Below are 21,739 nucleotides of genomic sequence, written 5' to 3'. Positions count from 1 at the left end.
TTTTCTTTCCAGGATCTTTATCTCACTAAAACCAAGCCTGTTCCGGTACCTGAAGGGGGCTTCTAAGAAAGACGGGGACAAACTTTTTCAGAGGGCCTGTAGCAATAGAACGAGGGGTGATGGTTTTAAACGAAAGAAGGTAGATTCAGACTAGAGAGAAGGAAGGAATTTTTTACAATAGGGGTGGTGGAACACTGGCACAGGTTGCCCAGAGAGGTGGTGGATGCCCCATCCCTGGAAACATTCCAGGCCGGGTTGGACGGGGCTCTGAGCAACCTGATCTGGTTGGAGATGTCCCTGCTCCTCGCAGGGGGGTTGGACTGGGTGGCCTTTAAAGATCCCTTCCAAGCCAAACCGTTCTGGGATTCTATATAGGGAGGGCTGACCAGAAGAAAAGGGGGAAACTTCCCACCCTCACACTCCTGTGTCTGTTTTTGAGGCCTCTCTGATTCACAAACTCCAAACAACATGCAGAGAGCAATAAACTGAGATAAAGGTGTTTATTCATTTGCTTTTCAGAAAGAGTAAAACTACATATAAAAAGAGCCAATAAAAACATATTCTGAGTTACAAACAATTTAAGCAAGACATTAAAATATTTCCCTCACAGCTTTAAAACACATCCTGTACAAGAACAATTATAAACCTTTATTTTAGAGGCATCGTGCCCAGGCTGAGCAGCTCGAGGCTGCCCTGCCAACTGCTCAGTGCTGACCACCAGATCTTTCTCTGAGAAGTACTGGCAATCTTTCTGCAAGACAGAAGTGCTTACAGTTAATTCCTGTTGGTTCTTGAGGGACCGTGTGTCCCCTGCGGTAAGGCAGCGATTCTTCCACAGGGAGGGCCTTGTGCTGCAGAGAGGGATGGCAGCGACACCCCAGACCCCAGCCCTGGTCCTCCACAGCCGCTAGTTCTTCCCAGCGGGGATCTGCCCCCTCACCCAGGAGCCTTCCAGCATGGCTCACTCTCCACATGAAGAGCTGGGAGCCCGTCTCCATGTGCACACTCACCAGAACTGTTTCTGAATCTGCGGCTTCCTAGGGAGAAAGATAAACAGCGAGAGGTGAACTGTAGGTCCTGCCAGACAACTGGCCTATCTTCAAACTGAGCACACTTGGATACCAGCAGGTGACTTTCTGGAGGAGAAAGCCCTCAGAACAAACGTCTCACCTGTCTCAGCAGAGATGTACACCTCTTCCCAGGTATAATCACCCAGGTTCACAGGCTGCTTTAGCCAGCAATCCTCTACTAGCATGGCTAGAGTTGTGCGCAGCTCTGGAACAGGCTGCAAAAGCCCAGCGATGAGATCCATGAGACCTGGGGAGAGACAGCAGTAAGAGGAACAGCTCAGGATGTACTTCAGGCATGCTGGGAATGCAAGGTATGGTTTACATTTGAAGAATGCAGATTGTAATTACAAATCCTCCCTGTTAATCCCTTGTGCAGTACTGTTCTACCGCAGCCTTAGTCACGTGTGCTCAGCTCTGGGAACGAGTCGAGATTTCCAGGTTATGAAAACAGAGAACTGAGAGCAGAGTCATGACACGAGGACAGAATTAGAAACAAATGCCACAGAGGCAACCCCGACTCGCTGCTTCCAAGCCCAGTCCTGTCCTGCGCTCATCCTGTGTTTGATCTGTGATTGAAGGTGCACTCAGGGTTCAGGGAGAGCTTCAAGAATTTACCAGTCGACTGCAGCACCCTGAAGCCTTGTAAGCACAGTGCTCCTAAGGAGCCCAGAGAACCTGTTGATGAGGATTTCTTTAGCCTGACAGGCAATTAGTTTTCTATACCTCCAACAGAAAACAAGGCAAATCTATTTTTCCTGCATGGTCAAGCCTTACGATTCATTCAGAAATTATCAATTAACACACTATCATCCATCCCAAAAATGACACGGCATTGACCGGCAATAGTTCAAGTGAGGTAAAACTGGCATTACAGTTACGTGAGTGCCGTTATTAATCTTAACGTTATCTACCAGAGCAAACCTTCCCGGCAGGCATTATTTGTTCCGGTTTTCTCTGGTATGGACCTCACTGAAGCTTGACAAGCTGAGAGGTTGAGTTGTTATAATAAATGGGAGGCCTGGAATTTGAAACTAAGAAAACATATGGCAGATAGCTGTGTTCATTGCAGGCACGAAGAACTGCAGAACTAACCTGGAAAGGATACCTCAGATCACCGCTTCAGTGAGCAGCTTTTCAAATCATTGCAGAGCACATCCGGAAGCATTTTTCCAGCCTTCCCCTTTATTTCTGGGGTATACATACTGCTCATACTTTCCCTTTAGAAAAAGCAAATGGGAAAAAATTCACCTTTTGACACAGGCTGAGGAGGATTCAGGACAGCCGCCATGGCCTCCTCCAGCTCGCAGAAGGGATTCTCTCCAAATACTAAGGTATAAAGGGTGACACCAAGCGACCACATCTCCAGCTCAGGGCCATGGTACCTATGCAGAGAGAAACTTGCATAAACTGCGATTGCAAATACGTAATTGTGTGCTAAAGAAAGCAAAAATAAAAAAAGGCAGTTGATAGCCCTTGATTCCAATCTTTATTTTAACATACAAAGTTTGTGAGAATTCTAATAAGGTTCTCATATGTTTTTGAGCAGTCTTTATTATCCTTATCCATACAAAACCAAACCAAAACAAAAAAGCAACCAAAGGACAGCCAACCAGTTTCAGCACCTAGACTTCCACATGCATTAGCTGGTGACAAGAGAACTTAAGCCTCCTCCTTCTTCACCATAAGCCAAAACTATCAAGTAAGTATTTAAATGGAAGATCAGGCACTTCAGTGGAATCTCATCTACCTCCTCCCATCCTTTTCAAAACAAAAGTTATTTGGAAATAAGTATTAACTATCTAGATTCCGTCTGAGAAAAGGGGGCAGTTTCTTCACACAGTAACAGGCTGAATTCCCAGGGCAGTGCTGCTTCACCTCCCATCTCATTCTCAGCAGCGATTTCCTCTCATCCTTGTGTTGCTTCTCTCCCCCCTGCCCAGTTAAGAGAAGCTGCCTGAAGGACCTATGAAAACAGCTGTGAAATGAGAGCAAGATAACATACTTGCATGTACAATTAACGTTTACCACCCTGTGACGGTGAGGTTTCCCTCCAGGAGTGGGTACGAGGCTGCCAGCCTCCAGGTAGAGAGCACTCAGAGAAGGAGAGAATAGGGAAAAGACAGCTAAGATTTGGGCAGCACATCCAAAAGAGCAGCAAGACAAGCTGCAAGGGAGTCCAGAGGAGCTAAAAAAATCAATGGGGAGATGAACAATGATCAAACTGCAAAAAATCATACAGGAAAGCAAGTAGGAAAGAAGGGAACAGATGAGATGAGAGTGGGGGAAGTACAAAACCCAGACATGGTAAGGCACAGATGCTATACAGCAATCCTTGCTTATACCCCCTCTCTAAAAGAGCAGCTTTTAGTAGAGACACATCAGTGTGTTCACGTGCAGGTAGGAAGAGGAGGTTAGCAAGCTGATGTACATATTAGGAAAGATTAAGGAAAAAGGACACATTCAAGTCACAACACCACTCCTCCAGACTCTTCTACCAGGCTGGAAATTAAAATCATAGGCTTGTTCTTGAACTCAGCTCTGCAATAGGACAGACATTAGCACAAGGCTTTGCAAAACATCTGGCCAGAATAAGAAAGCCTGTCAACAGACTTAGTCAGAAACTATTTTGTATGTATTCAAGCCTTTACAAGTAATTTCTGCCACCACAGTGCCCCACTTTATATGCATTCAAACCTTTACAAGCAATTTCTGTCACTGCAGTGCCCTAAATTGCACTGCAGTTTTCTGTGGTTAGATACTCTAGCAGAGTACCAGTAGCAAGGCAGCTTGGCTTCTCTATTCCAGCCCTATATGCGCATTTTTTTTGGTGTGGTGGACACAAAAATTACTTTTCAGAGGGTGACATACGGTTTGCCAGACAGCACTTCTGGTGAGCAGTATTCAATTGTCCCACAGAAGGTATAAAACAATTTCCCGGGTTCCATGTAGGCAGTTGAACCAAAGTCCACCAATTTAATTGTGAAATCTTCAGCAATGACAATGTTCTCATCCTTGATATCTCTGTGAAGGATGTTTCTACAGTGGAGATACCCGACAGCTGATACAAGCTGAAAGAGGAGGAAAGAACCAGGTGTTACTACAGAGATGTGTCCCTCTAGATAGTCTATGTGGCATCACAGAGCTCTGATAGCCAGAATTTTGGCTTGTTTTGACACTATATAAACAAGATAGAGATCCTAATTTTGGTAATGGGAAACAACCTCAGGCATGCCTGTCAGCACTGCTGCAGTGGGTGTTACAGTGCTCTTGGTAGAAAGACTTTAAAAAGCTTTTGCTTGCTTTCCTCTCACAAGGTGCAGGAAGATGGCATGCTATAGTCACGACGTGCTTTTTTTTTTTTGTTAGAAGCATCAGAGCTTGCTGTTAGAATCCTGCAAGTTACTCTATTTTTATCCCAGCTTAATTTGGAGGGTCCTTTGATTTCTCCAGAAGGATATTACTGTGTGCCTGAGATACTGCAGGATGACAAAGCATTTAAGAGTGAAGTTTGGTATAAATAATATAGTCACTCCTAAATTCCATTCTTCTTCCTGCACGATTCATGCTGTAGCACCATAATTAAGAACAGCGTCAGAATTATATCACCTTGGAGACAATCGTGATCCCTACCACAATACATGTGAGGAAGAAAAGCAGATGGCTGAGGGAGAAAAGTTGCTTTTTATAATACAAAGCTCCCTCTGCAGAGAAATACTGTACAGGTCTGAAGTGACAAAGAACCCCTACAAAATCAAGGTTGGTTTAGGAAAAGGGCTTATCTGTCAGAAGTCTGAAGGGACTGTAGACTGCAATTTGTGAACGCACATTGCACAGCAGACATGGAGAAGGTGCATCACTTTGGCTAGCAGCTACCACCAGCGCCCCAGGCAAGGGCAGCGTGGACTCAGTGGTGGGTTACGGCGTGCAAAGTAATTCTTGCATACCTTAGAGCAAGGAATTTACTCCAAAACACGTGAGGGGAATTACTTGGGGCCTGCTGTTGCGGTTAACAGTTACTCAATGAACAAAGGACGATTCAGCTCTCAGGCAAGGTCCTGACTCACAGTAAGCTACCTTGAATTATTTTGCATTATGCCATGTTAAATTTCAAGATAATTTCTTGATTTTAAATGCCTTAAAAAGAGGAGAGCCCTTTACCCCCACAACCAGTCTAAATTAAGGATTGATTTAGGTGAAAGCGAGGCTTTTAGTGAGGCTTGGGGCAACCTCCATGCGCTTTCCTCCCACAGAGGAAGTGTGACTGCGACATGAACAGGTGCCCTGGCGACAGGGCGTGTGTGCTGCTATGAGTTCAGCCAAGAGGCAATGGCTCATGAAGTTAGGTGCTGTAAAGGTTTCTTTGTTACAAGTTTCTAAGTAAATCTTAAAAACGTTTTTGCAGGTAGCATTTCAGTTAGCTAGAAATAGCTCTACAGAACAATGAGGAAAAGTTCTGCAGGTATTGAGCATGACTCCGATTCAGCATGCTTGCTGATCAGCCAGTAATTCTTTTGAGTGGAATGGGGTCCTGGTTCTTACATTAACCAAATTTTACCTGCATGTAGCAACTGTACATTCCCAACTCTCACCTGTCTGAATATATAGCTCGCTAATGGCTCATCCAAGTTGGGCTGATTATCAATGAATGTAAACAGATCCAGACCAGATCCATGCTTCTCCATCACCAGCTGGAAGAAGTGCTCGTTTTCAAATACATCCAGCACCTATAAATAATAGACTTGTAAAATAATGTACTTCATCCTCAAACTGCCTTTTTTAAAAAAAACAAAACAAAACAAACACTGCTCTTCTCTTGGAGATTTAATCAATATGTATTATTATTAATAGTTATTATTAATCTTTGAAGACTCATTTCACCAAGTACAAATGTTTCTTGAAAAGATGGCATGACTAAAACTGACAGCAGAATTAAAACCAAGTGGAATTCTCTTTCTGGGAAAGAAAAAAAAAAAACAAACCCAAAAAAACCTCCTAAAACAACACAACAGCCCCAAAACAAAGACCAGAAATCAAGATGTGTATCCAGACTGTTTACTGAACTACTACATGTTCAGATGGGACATCACACCTCCAAGACATCCATCCTATCATCTTGAAATAGTTTTTCTGTTAGAGTCACACCTTCAGATCAGTTGTTTGGGGTAAAAGTGTTGAAGCAAGCAATAGTCTGCTGTCACATACCCTCCAAAAAAAGGAGGATGGGTAGGTTCCTTTCTTTCCTGAAAGTACAGATTTAATACAGGACACTCCCTCACTCCTGAAGAGGAACACAAGACGCCAAGTATTTAAAGGAACCTTCTGATGCAGTTCAAACTGCATTCACTCCGAGTTCACCGTACCTTAATGATATTGGGGTGCTGCAGCTTCAACAGGATTGCTATTTCCTGAGTAACTCTTCCCAGATCAGGATCATCTACCCAGCAGTCCTCAAGCACCCTCTCCTTCCAGATGAACTTTACGACAACCTAGACAGACAACGGCATTTAGCATCACCTGCAAAAGTAGGGCTTTAAGCATTTGGTAAGTTAATTTCCAGGAAAAATGTTAGTGAATCGTGTTACTGGAAGGGCAGAAGTAAGCCAATGTGCATTGCTTATAATCTTTAAACACACTTAAACTAATTTAGTCCTAGAAGCCAAATGATGCACAGAAATTGAATACATTAATTTTCTTTTTATTGATGCTCTGAATTCCAAAGGCTTTGACAGGCCAGCTCTCTTATCAACTCAATTACAGCAGTGATGATTTCTGGCATAGGAGCAGAGTGGATGAAAATGAGCACTTAACATCCATGCCGAGAAACACCAGAGCCTGCCTCTCACCACTCAAAATACTTCTGCTGATATGGAGTCCCGTAACCTCAACATATCTCCTCCACATTCTTGAGTTGTGACTGAAGTTGGTCATTCTCTTTAGTAACAGAAGACTAAAACCTGTAATTCTCTTAAGCTTAACGTGTACTTGTTTCAACAGGTTAAATTAGCTACATGGCCAGTCTCATTCTGTGCCTGTTGTCTTAGGTAACAGTACATACACTACTTCAATGCCAACATTTTGCTGTCCTGTTCCCATGAAGTTAGTGACTTCAGATTTCTGTTTAAAAGGAAAACCTCACACTATCAAATAGCAGCTTTTAATAGCATAGTGTGGACAGCATATGAACACTCTAACCTCTCAGTTTTCATTCTAAATAATTACTGTATTGAGAGCTAAAAGAAATATTTAACCTCCTGGTCATCCTTCTTGCTCCTGCCAGTCCAGACAAAGCCAAAAGATCCTTTGCCAATAAGACTGAGGGTGTTGTAATTTTTTGCATATTCTCCCTCACATGCCCTTAATCCTTCAAGCTCTTCAGCCCTTCGGGAGTTCTCAAAAAGTGAAGTTGATCTGATGGTCTAGGTACAGATTAAAAAAAAAAAATAGTAAGAAAAAAATGAGCAAGCCACAGAATCATGTTTATAAAATTAAGTAAACACTGAAAAGAAAGGACATCTCTGCAACAATAGGTAAAAGGAGCGATCTTTGGTTTTGATAGCAAGAACTGTATGGTGACGTAACCATCACCATATGAGACAAGTTCAGTCAGTCGTCTCTCAGCAGCTACAAATATTGCTTAATTCAGAGACAGGTAAAGAAAGCAAAAGCTTATGCACATTAGATGCTCGCAGAAGATTCTCTGTGGGAGTAGGAAACTGAATTCATTGTGGTCTATCAACAAATTATAATTCTATTTGATGAATAAAAAGTATTAATTTCCATGTTGTAATTTTTCCAAGTTAAGTGTTTCTAGACGCACAGAACTAAAAAGGTGCTGCTTTAAGTCCTGTCTATAAATCTGGCAATTTCTATTTGCCTCAGTAACTTGAAAAGAGTGAGTATATAAAGATATTGAATTACCAGTGTTTACCAAACTTTCTGGTAAGATCGCATTTTAGTTCTGTAGACTGGTATTTTAGCAGATACAAAGAGGAAACAAGTTTGAGGCATCCCTTCTTAAATGTTAATACCCCTGTAAAATCCCTAGTAAAGAAACCACAGCCTGCAACACTGCATGAGAAATTAAACACAACAGAAGTTTTTCTTGCTCTGAGGATAGGGCTTGTGGTTTTTGTCTCAGTAATTATTAGGTTCCTCCACCTAAGCTGGCACCTAAAACATCTTCGTGCCATACACAGTATTCCATACGGAGAGGAAACACAACAAATTTGTTTTGAATAGTGAAATTTGGAGTTGAACATGAAATGGTCAGAACAGCTTATATTTCAACATGCATGTGTGTGTACATGGAAGGTGATTTTCTAAAAGGAAAACAAGGGCCACCTTATTACTCAGCTCTCAAAGGTCTCAAAAAATATTCCAAATAGCAAGTTTTACCAATAGCCAAACTTTTAACTCAAATATCTACTTTATCTCCCAGCTCAGTGATTAGAGGCAGAGGAGGAAAGCAAAAGGCCTGATCTGCAGTCTGGTTCAATAAACAGCAGCTACTCTGAGTCTCCTGTAGTTTGGAACTGTCACCGTTACATGTTACATGTGTGATGGCTAAATATATGTGTACTTCTCTGTTAAGGTCACCATAAAGTCCAACTATGTAAAGATCTAGGGAATGAATACATGTATTCAAGGGATCTGGAAGATCACTATTACGTATTTCAATTGGCCAAAGAGAACTAATTTCCTCTACAGCCTGGGTCAAAGTACCGTCAGTTTTACATCCCACTACTAACCATAAAGCAGGCCTGAGCAGTTCTGTGTTTAGGTTTTATGGCATTGACAGGCACCTACTGTTCAGCGGTGCGGTGTTAGCTTTCCGTACAGCACCCTGAACATAGAATCTCAGGAGGCAGCTAAAAAGTGCAGTTCTGTTTTGTTGACACAAGTCAGTCAATGAGAGTTTTCAGCCTAGCATTTCCTTTTTTAATAGTGTTGTGTCATTGGTGCCAGTGCGATTACATTGATTTAAAAATTAATCTCACGACCCTGGTGCAAACCTCTATTGTAGAGGTACTTAAACCAGCCTGAGAGCAAATTTAAAATTAGGTGCTTTCATTGTTCAGACTGGAACGAAGCCAAGCACATACTACCACAAATGTTACAAAATAGCAATTTGTCCTTTTTCACAGCAAAGAAACATTTCTTTTGACATAAAAATAAGGAAACAAAGAAACAGCAATATCCGCCCACCACTTCATTACGTTATTTTTACTTGAAAAAAATGTCGACTTTAGCTTCAGCTTAACAGTCAAATAAGGAGAGAAATACTCAATATTATACAGTGGTAGAGTTTCTTACTTCTCCAAGACTATGTGTAGAAAGATCTGCAATAGACTGGCCAGAGCTTGCTAGACTGGAGAGCAAAAGCTGAGTCTTTGCTACAGCTTCTTTCTGGCTCTGTAGAAGGTCTTTCACCACCCAGACACAGAAAAGTACGGCAGGGTCCTGCAGTTCTACGCATTTCACTTCAAAGAGTATACCTGTAGAAACGGGTGAGGAAGTTAAAATGGTAGAATGAAACTTCAGTGTTGAACGAGACTGCAGACATTTTAGGGCAAAATTCCGAGCTCTTAACAAAGTGAATTTCTCCACTGTTTGTTTGGGGAACACCTACTCAGTAAGGAATCATCAGAGGGGCTGACAAAAGCACAGCTATTCTAGACATACTTGGCAGCTACCCCCACAGTTCCCACCCCCGGTGGGAAATTTTTCTCAGTGTCCAATTGTGATAATTAATTTCACATTGTTACCCTAAATTACATAAACATGGGGATTTTATACAACCAGCCACAGAATCCAGCTGAAGGAGTGAATGAAACACATTCCATTACACAATTTAAATACAAGTTTTACAATGGAGTTTATATTTTCTGTTCAGAAAAAGTTATCAGGTTCAAATCTTTTAATTGTGTTTTAAGAATATTTCTGACTATTCAGTCTGGATTCATTTATTAGTAACTTTGTATCTTATACCACCTGCTTTTCCAATGCTCTCTGAGTACACTTAAATGACACTTTTTCTTCTAGATGCTAGAGCTTATTCCTTCCTCTCTACTGTGAGCTAACCAGAACTGCCTCCCTTCTGCAAAAATGTGGCTGAAAAAGAGCATCCTGGTAAGAGTTTTGGGAAGGGGAGAAATAGGTTTAACTCACTTAATTGTGAACCGTCTCTGTGGCAGCAATTCCCAGTATAGCTGCCTTCCAAAATCTCCAAGGTCAAAGGAGCTGCTGGATTCAGCCTTCCTTCTTGTTTCACTGGGGTCGATGTTACTTTTATCTCCATATTTTGCTGCCCATGCAACTGACCATCTTCTTCAGGACTACCTTTGCTTTTCAGTGGGTTTCTGTTGATGTTGTCCGCCACAGTTTCTGCAAGAGTTTCAGGCTTCTCAAGAAGTGCTTTGGAGGATTCTTCAGAGTTTTCTAAATGCCTTTGGGAGGCCAGCCACCTAGAACCATCTTCTATGGCAACACCACTCAACAGCTGCTTTTCCTGCCCAGTTGAAAAGGCACTGGTTTTCTGAGTTAGCATATTGCCCACAGCTAAGTCCACTGTATTAGAGGAGGATGCTCCTACACCAGCTGCACTAATACCTAAACAACTGTCTGAGTTCCCCTTGACACCAATATTCAGACCCAGTACCTCAAGATCAGAGCAAATACAGTTCAGCTCAGTGTCTGAATCTTTAACATCTTCAGAGGTTGTGGCAACTCCTGGTGCAGAAACACTGCAATTTGTTTTATTTCTTCCGTTTGCAAAGAAGGATGAAGCATCGTTTAGCAGGCAGTTTTCAACAACAACGTCCTCAAGGCTGGAGTGTTTTGCATCACACATCAAGTTTGTTTTTGACAACTGCCCTGTAACCACGTGGCTTTGAAAGTCTTGTCTGCAGCCCAGTGTTGTCCCAGACAATGGCTCATCTATTGTTGGTGTTCCAGGTGAGTTACAAGTAACATCAGAAGGTGGCTTAATTGGGCCACAGAATGTGGTACCCAGATTGTCTTCTGGCCGAGAACAAACAGGTGACCAGGCAATGTTTACTGAAGAAGCTTGTCCCCAGGCATCAGTGGAGTGCGGATGCTCCAGCATTTCATACGGTAACCTACACACTTGCTGACAATTTACTTCCTTGAGGTCTTGGTGATGAACTTGTAACGGGTTAGGCAAGATACTAGCCTCACTGGCATTTTGAGTCCCAGATGCACCACGTACAGCATTATCACTGCTTCTTACTGGAATCTTCATGTTCTGACCTAAATCTAACTGTTCTGAATCAGATGATGTGGGAGAGAGCCTTGCAGAGAGCATCTTTTGAGAATTATTTGATCCTGCAGCTTCCACTGGTCCACACTGTTCCACTGCTCCAATTCTGTCAAGCCAGGTTTCAGGGTAAGGCTCTCCATGGTGGGCTGACAGCCCATCAGGAGCAATGCTGTCTTCACTGCAAGGATTCAAAGCTATTAGTGATATCACAATGACAAAAGAATGAGAAAACCGACACACTGTATACTACCCACTCTTCTATGATAGTTACTATGGTCACTATTTAAAATCTGCACCAATTGTTTTACTTTCAAGTTTAAAAGAAAAGGGCAGAAAGCTGTTGGCACAGGCACCCAAAATCTTAACAAATTCCACCTTGACCAAAGACAACTAGGTATGCTCAAATGGCATTCTTTCCCTATGGATTGCTTCCTTCTCTAGCTTCATTTCTGAATATGTACCGTAGATCATTTACCACAACAAAAAGCCAGTGCATGTGGCAGGATAATTCCACGTCCTGAGAACAGAAGATCCCTTGTCTGTCCAGCAGAAAGATGGATGTCCCCATCCATTAATTTATCCGTGGTTCACTAAAGCCCATAGCACAAGGTATTTTACAAACACTTCTATGAGTAGAAAAACAATCCATGCAGCAGAGCACTTACAGTCCAAGTATGATATGAGAGACAAACCCAGGAAAGCACATGAGAAAAGGAAACAAGACCACCAGTCTCTAAAAAGCAGCAAGAACTGTGCTATAATAGTCTATATATATAAAAATGGCAGTAAATCTTTTCTGAGGGTTAGAATTGTTAATGTGGAAGGCTTAAAATTGACTTAAGATAAACCATGTGCACCATATAGGTACTTGTGCAGAATTTCTAACCTCATAATAGGAAAAAGTCCTAGAAAGGTGCAATAAAAATGGCTGGACTCTAGTAATACAGTACCCTGTTTCAATGGATGACCTGACAGTTACACTGAGGACTGGAAAGAATAACATTTAGAATTCATTCCAGGTAACCTGGCTTCAGTGCATGGAAGGAGATTGTCCACTGTTTTTGATCTAGCAAAGGTAGAGCCTAATTAACCTTCCCCAGCCTGGGTGAAGCATTCGGCCCCCTTTAGAGATGGAACTCCTGTAACTTTACAATTGTAGGCTGTACAGATCTAAACAAAAATCTAAGGTAGGCAAAACTCAACCTGTCTTGCAAATAGCACTCATTCTAAAGAGAGCAAGTGCAGAAGGCTCTTGTTACACATTCCCACCAACATCAGAGGTGAAAAAACAGTTTTTGTTGGTGATTGCCGCCACAGCTCTTAGTTTTTTTTCAAAGTGAATATGCAGTCCATGAAATGCCTACCTGTTAGAGGGTGTGGATGCCACTTCAGGAGGTGAGGGAGTAGAAAAGAAACTGGTCCTGTTCTTGTGTTTATTCTCATCATGTATTAATTTGTCATCTTTGTGTCTTTGTTCCAATTTCTGCTCTTCATCTCTTGACAGAAGGCTTGCTAAAGATGCAGCCAAGAAGCTGCTGTCTGTATCAAACAAGAAACAAACCCATACCAACTTAACCTTTTACGTTTAGCTTCAGACACTACGGTGATTTAAAACAATCTTGGAAGTGCCTTGATCTGTCTTGTCCCAAAGGAATGGAGTATAAAAGACTTGAGGCAAAGTGGCCCAGATATGAGCACACCACTCTGCTTTGGCCTAGGAAGTCATCACATGCAGGAATCTAAACGTTTCAGGGCTGCTAAAATTTGTCTTCCTATCAAAGCTCTTGGACAGGTATTAGCCTCCTGGGTTAGCTACTTGGATTGAAGTTCAGAGACCAAAAAAAGGCCAATGACCATACAAAATCTGGAAATAAAGTGATCATACAAATACCAGCAGCAAGGAAAAAAAAAAGCCCAAAACACATATACAGCCCCCATTCCGAACACTTGAAACAAAAAGGTTTAGACTGCATTTATATAACTCACTGAAAATGCAAGACAAAAAGCATACAGTCTTAACATGTTTAAGAGAAAGAATAAGACAAGAACTTCTTTCCTTCCCCAACAGACGACAACAGATCAAAAGAGAAAAAACACGAGTTTGTAAGATTAAGTAAACCAAGTATTGTTAATGACTAAACAAATCTAGATTTGAATCTAGAACAATCTTTCCATTTAGTAAATGCTGAGTGCCAACGGTGCTTCCTCACTGAAGAACTGAATTCCTCCTAGATTAGAGGCATCACCTCATCAAAGAATTACTTAAGAAATTGCACACTGTCTACTAGCTCTTCTTTGCTCCAGTAGTGTGCATTGGTTTCAATGCAGATGTGTATTTCTAAGCAAAGAAAAAAAAATAAAACAGGGGAAAAAAACCCAACAAAAAACAAAAGGAGATAAAACCAGCATAAAAGATCTCTTGCAGTACGGATTAAAGTATGCACTTGATTGTGTTCTCTGGTTTGGGCAGAGCTAGCTGGTAAGACAGATTTGGAGACATGAGGCTTCCTTGCTTCTGTTTATTCCTGTTGTGTTCAGAGAAATACAATTTTGATAAATGCTTTGTAAATGCAGTGAACTGCATCAGCAGAATATGTGATGTGTCCTAATTGAAACACCACAGCAACATAACATTGATCATTAGCCAGCAACATGAGCCAATTCAGAAGAATATTAGAATTTTCCCTTAAAATATTAGTCCTAAGTATCTACAGCTTTGCTGCATTACTGTCATAAAAGCTGTATTTTATACATCTTAAAATACTCAGAGATCCTAACAGAGGACAGAGGGAAAGGGAAGTGCTTGTTAAGTACGAAGAATTCTCTATTAACACCGTAATTTCCAACTTGGATATTCAGTTTCATCTTCTTAGCAAGAGAGAAGTACAACCTTAGGTGAACCATTTCTGTTCATCTTGGCTTATAGTGGAAATCCAATTTTAAAGCTGCATGGAGGTACATTGCTTTTACAAAGCACGTTCTGATGTTCACAGGCAAATTTCTCATCTCTGTTCACATTACCTTTGTTACAGCACACTGAGCCAGTTGTGTGGCAGGCAGCAACATCTTCAAAGATGCACTCACTGTCTGTCCCCATGGAGTCATCAAGAAGAGGTAATGGCAAAGAATAGTCACTGCTTCTCTCCATGTTGTTATAGAAACCAGGGATCAGGAACGTAATGTTCTAAAACACAGAATGAAACCTTATAAAGCTAAGCTGACTCTCACAGGCTGGGTGCAAATGCTAACGATGTGTGTTCGTGGACCTGATTCTCATGGATAGCCAGACAAAAGTGACCCACATGACTGATGGAGAACACTTAAGCGCCCAGCTTGCTTCGGGCTACTTGAAATCCATATTAGCTCCTCAGCACTGCAAGACTTAGCAATTACAGCAAGGGAATTTGCGTATCATCCTACAGCTCACTCTCCAAACACATGGAACACAGAGGGTTTGTGACAGACAAAAATGAGCGTAAAAGACAACTTTACAATTCCAACGGATACGCTGCCAGACATAGCAGTCTTTGGGAGGGATTAAAATTCCTATCTTACCTTTCCCAACAGTTCTTTCTTCTCATAGCCAAAGAGCATCAAAGCAAAACTATCCGTGATGCCACAGATGGTTCCATCTGACTGGACAGTAATAAGACCACTGATGGTGGAGAAAACCACGACTGTAGCTGAGTAATGACAGCCTGTGAAAGAGCTTTCTTCTCCTGTCTGCAGAACACCATCTTTCTGCACTGCCGCTTGGTCCTCCTCCAGAAGGCTTACTTGCAGCTTTAAACTGAGAGGAAACATGTTACCATCTCTGGACTGGCCTACAGCTTGCTGGATCCTGACGTTCTAAAGTAAAGCAAAAAAAAAAAAAAAACCAACAAAACACCAAAAAAAACAAACCAAATCAAACAGAAAACCTCTAACTAACCAAATGTTTTGGTTTTATTTCAGTATTCATAGAAAACTACACAGGAACATTCTCAGGAAAAAGGAGTAGGAAAAGGAAAGCAAATTAATCCTGTGAATATAAAAATGAACAAAGTCTGGTTTTCAAAGGATTTGGAATCCAGTGTTGAACTCCTGTATGAATATCCTGATGATGAAGACCAAGAAAGTCCATGCTGCAGCTTTTCACCAAATGAAGCATTAATAAGGCCTCTTTCAACTATCTAGCTGTCAGTTTTCATGGCATTTGCAAGATCTGGATATTTTTTAGACTTTCCCTCCTCAGACAGACATGACTGAAACTGGCTAAAGAATTCAAAGAAATTTTAGGGAGCTGACAGAGAGAGAATTGTTTCTTTAAAAGCCAGGATTGGAGAAAAGTGTCTTTCACCAGGACAGATTCCACAGTGAGAGGTCAGTATTTGGTCTTGTTTCTAGTTAGGAAATATTCAGACAGCAGTTCCATAAATAAGCAGCATATCTTTTTTTCAGGGGACTTATGCTTCTCTCTGAAAAGGCTTTTTTCTGTTACAGAAGGAGGGAAAACAGCATTCACCTGTTGCAACTGGGAAAGGTATGGAAGAACGTGGTTGGTGCTTATACTATACCTTTGGGACTTTTTTGCCTAGAGGAGGGATCTGCACAGAAGGAATTAGGTCCTTTATATGGAGCCCAACTACTTCTTCCAATGTTGGGTAGCCATGGAGATGGGCAAAAAGGAGGTCACAGGATGTAATCTCTCCCTGGGGAAGAAAATTTACAGGACTATTTTAATTTTAGCCACAGTCTACTCAATCCTTTAACAACAGTTTCTGCAAATGTCTAAGCAAATGGCAGTTTCATTCTGCAGTCTCTTCATGGATATAACTAATGCAGTAAAAGCAGACACAGCACAATGCAATACTTCTCCGACATTATCAGGCAGAGAAACTGCCCTTTGCCATAGGAAAGAAGCAGGGGAGTCCAACAGCCCTCACAGAACTTTTCCTCAGCAAGCTGATCCCTTCACAAGGACATCCCTGCCGTGAATAACCAAACCCCTGCCAAACCGGCACTGTTCAAGTCTAAAATACACTGTCTCTCCCCTGGGGACATCTTAATGTGACTTGTTGAATAGGTCAAGGTGAGCCATGCAGGTGAAATATGCACAGGCCCCGCATGCGCAATCCCAGTTTCGGGCAGTGCTACATACACACTTCATGTTCACAAACAGTAAGGTGCCTACTGGCTTTTAGACACGTTTCATTCACACATAAACTCTCACAAAGTGTGGTGTCATTAGATCATTAGGAAAACACTCACATCAACCCTGAAGGAGACAGAAGCTGAAAGTCTTTCCACTGGTTCCAGCACAACCACACAACACTGGTTGTCCTTGCTTTTTATTCGCCTCAGCCAGACCGAGACAGGGATCTTCTCTTTGAGACGGCCTATAACATCCACCTTTCCACAGGATTCAGAGGTACAGACATCATTTAGTACGACTGCGGTTGCTTAGCAAGAATTTCAAACAAGAATAGATATTGAGCCAAGATATCTCTCCATCATTGTTAGAAAAACATTATTTCTTGACTTTCTTGACAGATGACTACTTTTTTTGCTGGATGTAACACAGATTTAATATAGAGATGAAAAGGTTTCCAAATAATTCACTGATTGTACACAAAATGTCATTGTTGCTTTTGTATCGTCTCTCCCAGCCTCAGGAATAATAAAGGCATTTCCTTCAACATGATAAATGTGCCAGTCTAATACCTTGCATTCCAGAGAAGTGCCTTTCAGAGACACCTTACTGAAGGGATGTCTCATGGTGCTCTACATTAGCAACATTGTTCTTACTTTCAGTTGCAAAAATAGCAGTTTAATTTCTTACGGGAGGAGATTCTTCTCACATCGGGAAACGTTTATTTATCTTATAACCTGCAGCATTCATATCAAGCCCTTTATCATTTTTATGTGATCTTGACAGAATGTGTTTATGAATTACACAGTGACTCCTATAAAGTACTTGGAATGGCTGTAGCTTAGAATTAGTGCCTTTATCATACATTTAATTTTAATCTTGGATTTCACCAAAAGAAACTTAGGTATTTTTTTTCCCGCATATCCAGTTGAGGATTCAGGAAGATCAAACTCTGAGATGCTGACAATTTCAGCACAAAAATAGCACACCAGGAAGAATATGAGCTCATTTTCCAAATATTTTCTAGTGGCAGCTCACAACAGCAGCAAAAGAAAATAATTTTGAAACCTTTTTCCATGCAGTTCTCTTACAAACAATCCCACTACAGGCAAAATATCAATGCCACTCTTTTGCACCAAGTAGGGTGTTTTGGCACAGACATTTCACAGTATTTGACTGACTTGTAACTTTATAATACACACAATGCGATTTAAGATAACTAAAAAAATATTTTACAAGACCAATCAGGAACTTTTCCAGAATAGGTTTCTCCATTTTAAGCAATCTATATTGATTTTTTTTTTTTTAAATTTAATGTCCTTTAAGTTCTGATTTGTCAGGTCATCATTACTATACACGTTGGCAGCTGCAAGGCTCTCACAGGTGCCTCTCAAGCCAACTTTGGCCCTTTGAATTCCTGCATCTGCAATCTTTTAAACCAAATAGTCCTACAAAATACATAATTGCCAAATGCACATAAAGTTAAATATATCAGGAAATTACACTGAAAACGTCAAGAAAATCTGCAAAGCCCCAAACCAAAGCCTACAAAAACATGCTATAATGGTGGGGAATATTTACTTGAACATTTCACATACCACAGTTCCTGAAACCACCGATGAACCTTCATCAGTTTCTACGTACTCCTCACTCACAGCTTCCCATACCTCTTGACTGTTTTTGGATATCAAGCGGGACAGCTTTTGACCAATGAGTTCCTGAGTACTGCACCCAAGCAGCTTGCAGGCTTTGTCATTAGCCACTAGGATCTAGAAAAGCAGAAAAAAAACCCCAAAAACAAAAACAAGAATAAAAGCTGTAAGTTTTGTTAATAGATCATAATCTCCTCAGCTTGCTGCTTTAATGTCTTATAATATCCCACTAAAGCTTCTTATTGTAGGACATCCCTTGCCAATGCAACTTCTTGGTTACGAGGGTTTGAGACATTGCTTTCCTTTCAGGTTTCCTGCTTTCTTTTAAATGCCTACCTGCTCCAGCCTCTTCTGTCGTTTAAATAATTGCATCCATGCAGGCAAAATGACAAAGTTGTGTATTTCCAAGCAAAGTCTGGGGAGACCACAAAATTTTATCCGCACCAGTCATTGACATACTTCAGCCTGTTTTACAGACCAAGTCAGGATTAAATGCCTTTAAGATGAGTAAGCCCGAACCGTCAGTTCAAGCTAAAAATGGCACAGCTCTTTAAAGATTTCAGTACTCCATTTTATATTAATGCTTGCTCTCAGGACAGAAACAGAGAAATCCTCTCCCTCTCAATGCAAAAGATTTACTGGGGCAAACCCAGCCCAGGGTTGGCACTTAACACACAGAAGGCTTGAAGCACATTCGGCTTTTCCTTTCTTCCCTCACACCACATCACAGCTGCATTCTTCTTTATTCCCTTTTTCTGTTTGAAAAAAGACTCAAGACATTCACACCCCTGATATTGTCTTGTATCTTTTGCTAACTGCAACCTGCAATGGAAATAAACACATCAGTCTTGATAAGACTACTGAGCTTCAGCAGGCTACAAAATACCTTCATGATGGTCTGATTGCTGCAGGTACACGTAAGAATAACAGGCATTTTAGCCTCTCCGATGTGATACAGCCTGTACCAGTTAGGGCCTGCTTAGTTTAGCAGTCACTACTGCCAATACCTCTGTCGTGTTGACATCCACGGTGAAGATGGCTTTGTTTGGATTGCGTGCAGCAGTTGGGAGGTGCTGGCTGGACTCCTCCACAGCAAGGGCATGCAAAAAGGAGCAAGAAGCAGAACTTCCAATGGAAGTGGAGAGAGAGGCAGAATCCCACTGAGCCCATGAGCGACCAGTTTTGCTGGTACAAAGGTTACGAGCTGCCAGCGAAGACAAACAGTAAGAGCTCCATTTCTCCCCTGTGAGAAGATAAAGATCAGCTAAGTATCTACAACAGTCTACTACAGGAGTATTAGATGAATGAATAAAAAAAATAGTTACCAGCTGAAGCAACCACCAAGTAATCCCAAAATATATGTGTCTACATTTTTTAAGAAATTACACGAAAATAAAATGAATGAAATGCAAGAAAATGGAAACAATCCTATCTAATAAATGTCTCTCTTTGAATCACAGCCACTGGAACAATTAAACTCAGTCCGTAGGCTAGAAAAAAAATTGCCAACATCCATAAGATTCAACTAGACTAGTTAACTTTTATTTTTCACCTAACAGAGTTTGAAAGGTTTTGAAATCTCTCAAGTTAAAATTGAAACTGTTATTAAATATAATTGCAGTAAGTGTTCAAGCCCTTATTAAATAGCGCATTAGTCAGAAGCCAGTTAATTAACTGTTCACAAGACGTGACACTGAAATACCTGTGCCCACACCAATGTTTTATGTTACACAACGCAAAATGATTGTACTAAAATTTTCAAAAGTTCTGCCTGTAAAAAACGTTTCCTTGGGAAGCAGCATCAGCAGCCAAATGCCGTCGCTCCACTCCCAAAACAGTAAGCAGCTTTGAAGGTTTAGCAGATTTAAAGGTTTAGCAGTACTGGAAGAAGCATTATGAACAACTCCTCACAAGGATGTCTCTGCATTTATGCACCGCATACAGTATGAATATGCTCACCGTGAGAAAACAGGAAGATCCGTATCTGGACACATTGGAAACTGCAAAGTTCTTCCTCTCCTAACAGAATCCAGTATAACAACATCTTTCTCCCCATTTGGAAATTTTTCATGTTTTAGATAATAATGGAAGGTGGCAGGGTGGTCCAACAGTAGCCAATAAAGGTTCCCCAGGGACAAGTACAAGTGCAGAGCACCTACCCAGCAATGTGTCCCCTGTAAACTCACCCAGCCTGCAGCAATCCGTGGCCCAGATGGTTACCGAACCAGCGCTTTCTGGCAGCTACTTATTGCTATTGCCTTTAGGCTTGGATGAGGGGAAGAGGAAGGTCTGAAATCATCTGATACACATCACCTTCACTGACCACGCCTGAACTCAATCTCACAACACTGTGCTCACCAGACAGAGATGTTCTCAGCCGGCAGAGGTCAGAGAGCTGACTTTTCCTCCTCTTGCTCCCCCAGGGGTAGGATCTACTTAGCTTATCAGAGTCATTCAAGTAAGCTAAGCCTACTGATGAAGGTAGAAGGCCCCCTTCAGAGGGGCTGGAAGCCTCAGCTGCCATGATCACGCTCTGGTTGCCACACCACACCTAGGGAGCCACCATCTGTAACAGAAACATCAGAAATTCAGTCAGCCCTACAGTCAGGCACTAATGCTGGGGACACAGGCAGGTAACGATGCCTTAACCCAAAGCACAGCCCTGTAAGTTATGGCAAGACTGTTGCTCGTTCTCGTGTATCCCAATCAAGGCTTGGTCTGCATTTTGACCACAAAGGTGACTCTATTGACCATGACCCTGGCCAGGCCGTAGAGGATACCTGCGATCCGCAGGACGCCTCCACCATATTTCTGTAGGAGCTACCAAGCGCCCAGCCGGCACTTTCTCTCCGTTCCTGCTAGCTTTAAGAGCAGAAACTTTGGTAATTTGGGAAGTAATTCCCAGTTTCGAGTCAGCAAGTGTGACACAGCCAGCCAGCATCCCTGCCTCTCTCCCACCCACCCAGGGTGCCGCCCGCACCTCCCCCCATCCCGGGGCTGCAGCCCGAGCCCCCCGACAGCGAGGGCGAGCCCCGGCCCCACCAGGACGGTGGCGGTAACGGCCACAGCTCCTCAGGGCGGTTACCACAGGGCCGGCGGGCGCGAGGAGGTAGCGGGCGGGACTCAGCAGCCGCCTCGCCCAATAAGCGAAGGCTGCTGGAGAGCGGCACAAAGGAGAGCCAATGGGATGCCGGCGCGGGAGAAGGCAAAACTGATCCGGCGTTAGGGACTCTTACGGCTCAGCTCCGGCATCTCCCACAGCCGCCGCCACACGCCATGGCCTGCTTCGAGCCACCGACCTCAGGTAGCACCGGCCGACCTGCCTCGGGCTTCCCGCTCCGAGGGTGGAAGGCTGCGGGTGGATGGCCCCTCCGCAGGATGACAGCCGTCCCCCGAAGAACTTGTAGGCGGAACGACGAGGCCGGGAGCAGCTCCTAAGGCCTCAGGCCCGGGGCGCTGGTGGGGAGGGAGCAGCTCCTCAGCCGCTTGCAGCAGTGCTCGGTGCTACCAGGGCTTCCCGCCCCGCCCAAGGGAAACTACAACTCCCAGAAGGCTGCGTGCGCGCGACTGGCCAGCGGCCGGAAAGTTGTTCCGCCCCCTCGGCTCA

General features: G+C 42.5%; 1 protein-coding gene across 1 annotated transcript; it reads right to left on the bottom strand.

Annotated features, from left to right (window-relative positions):
• Positions 1–604: 604 nt before the first annotated feature.
• Positions 605–21,489, bottom strand: PASK (PAS domain containing serine/threonine kinase). Its single transcript, XM_086754426.1, has 18 exons — positions 21,432–21,489; positions 20,491–20,698; positions 19,140–19,375; positions 18,079–18,249; positions 16,600–16,740; positions 15,906–16,040; positions 14,905–15,198; positions 14,371–14,533; positions 12,714–12,888; positions 10,239–11,527; positions 9,384–9,565; positions 7,319–7,486; positions 6,431–6,556; positions 5,660–5,794; positions 3,939–4,138; positions 2,319–2,452; positions 1,171–1,317; positions 605–1,037 (listed from the first exon to the last, which is right to left on the bottom strand). The coding sequence occupies exons 2-18, from the start codon at positions 20,654–20,656 to the stop codon at positions 937–939; spliced, it is 3,963 nt and encodes a 1,320-aa protein (XP_086610552.1). The 5' UTR covers positions 20,657–20,698; positions 21,432–21,489; the 3' UTR covers positions 605–936.
• Between the last annotated feature and the right edge of the window lie 250 nt (positions 21,490–21,739).

This window comes from Chlamydotis macqueenii, chromosome 9 (assembly GCF_036417535.1).
Source record: "Chlamydotis macqueenii isolate bChlMac1 chromosome 9, bChlMac1.mat, whole genome shotgun sequence".
Classification (NCBI taxonomy): Eukaryota; Metazoa; Chordata; class Aves; order Otidiformes; family Otididae; genus Chlamydotis; species Chlamydotis macqueenii.
This window is presented reverse-complemented; position numbering and strand designations above follow the sequence as displayed.

Excerpts from the sequence above, each read along its gene's own strand:
- PASK (XM_086754426.1), bottom strand. The coding sequence starts at position 20,656 with ATGGCAGCTGAGGCTTCCAGCCCCTCTGAAGGGGGCCTTCTACCTTCA. Across the intron at positions 16,741-18,078 it reads CGGTGGTTTCAGGAACTGTG|GTGGATGTTATAGGCCGTCT; the intron begins GTATGTGAAATG and ends TCCTGTGGAAAG. Across the intron at positions 16,041-16,599 it reads CTGTCTCCTTCAGGGTTGAT|GGAGAGATTACATCCTGTGA; the intron begins GTGAGTGTTTTC and ends TTTCTTCCCCAG.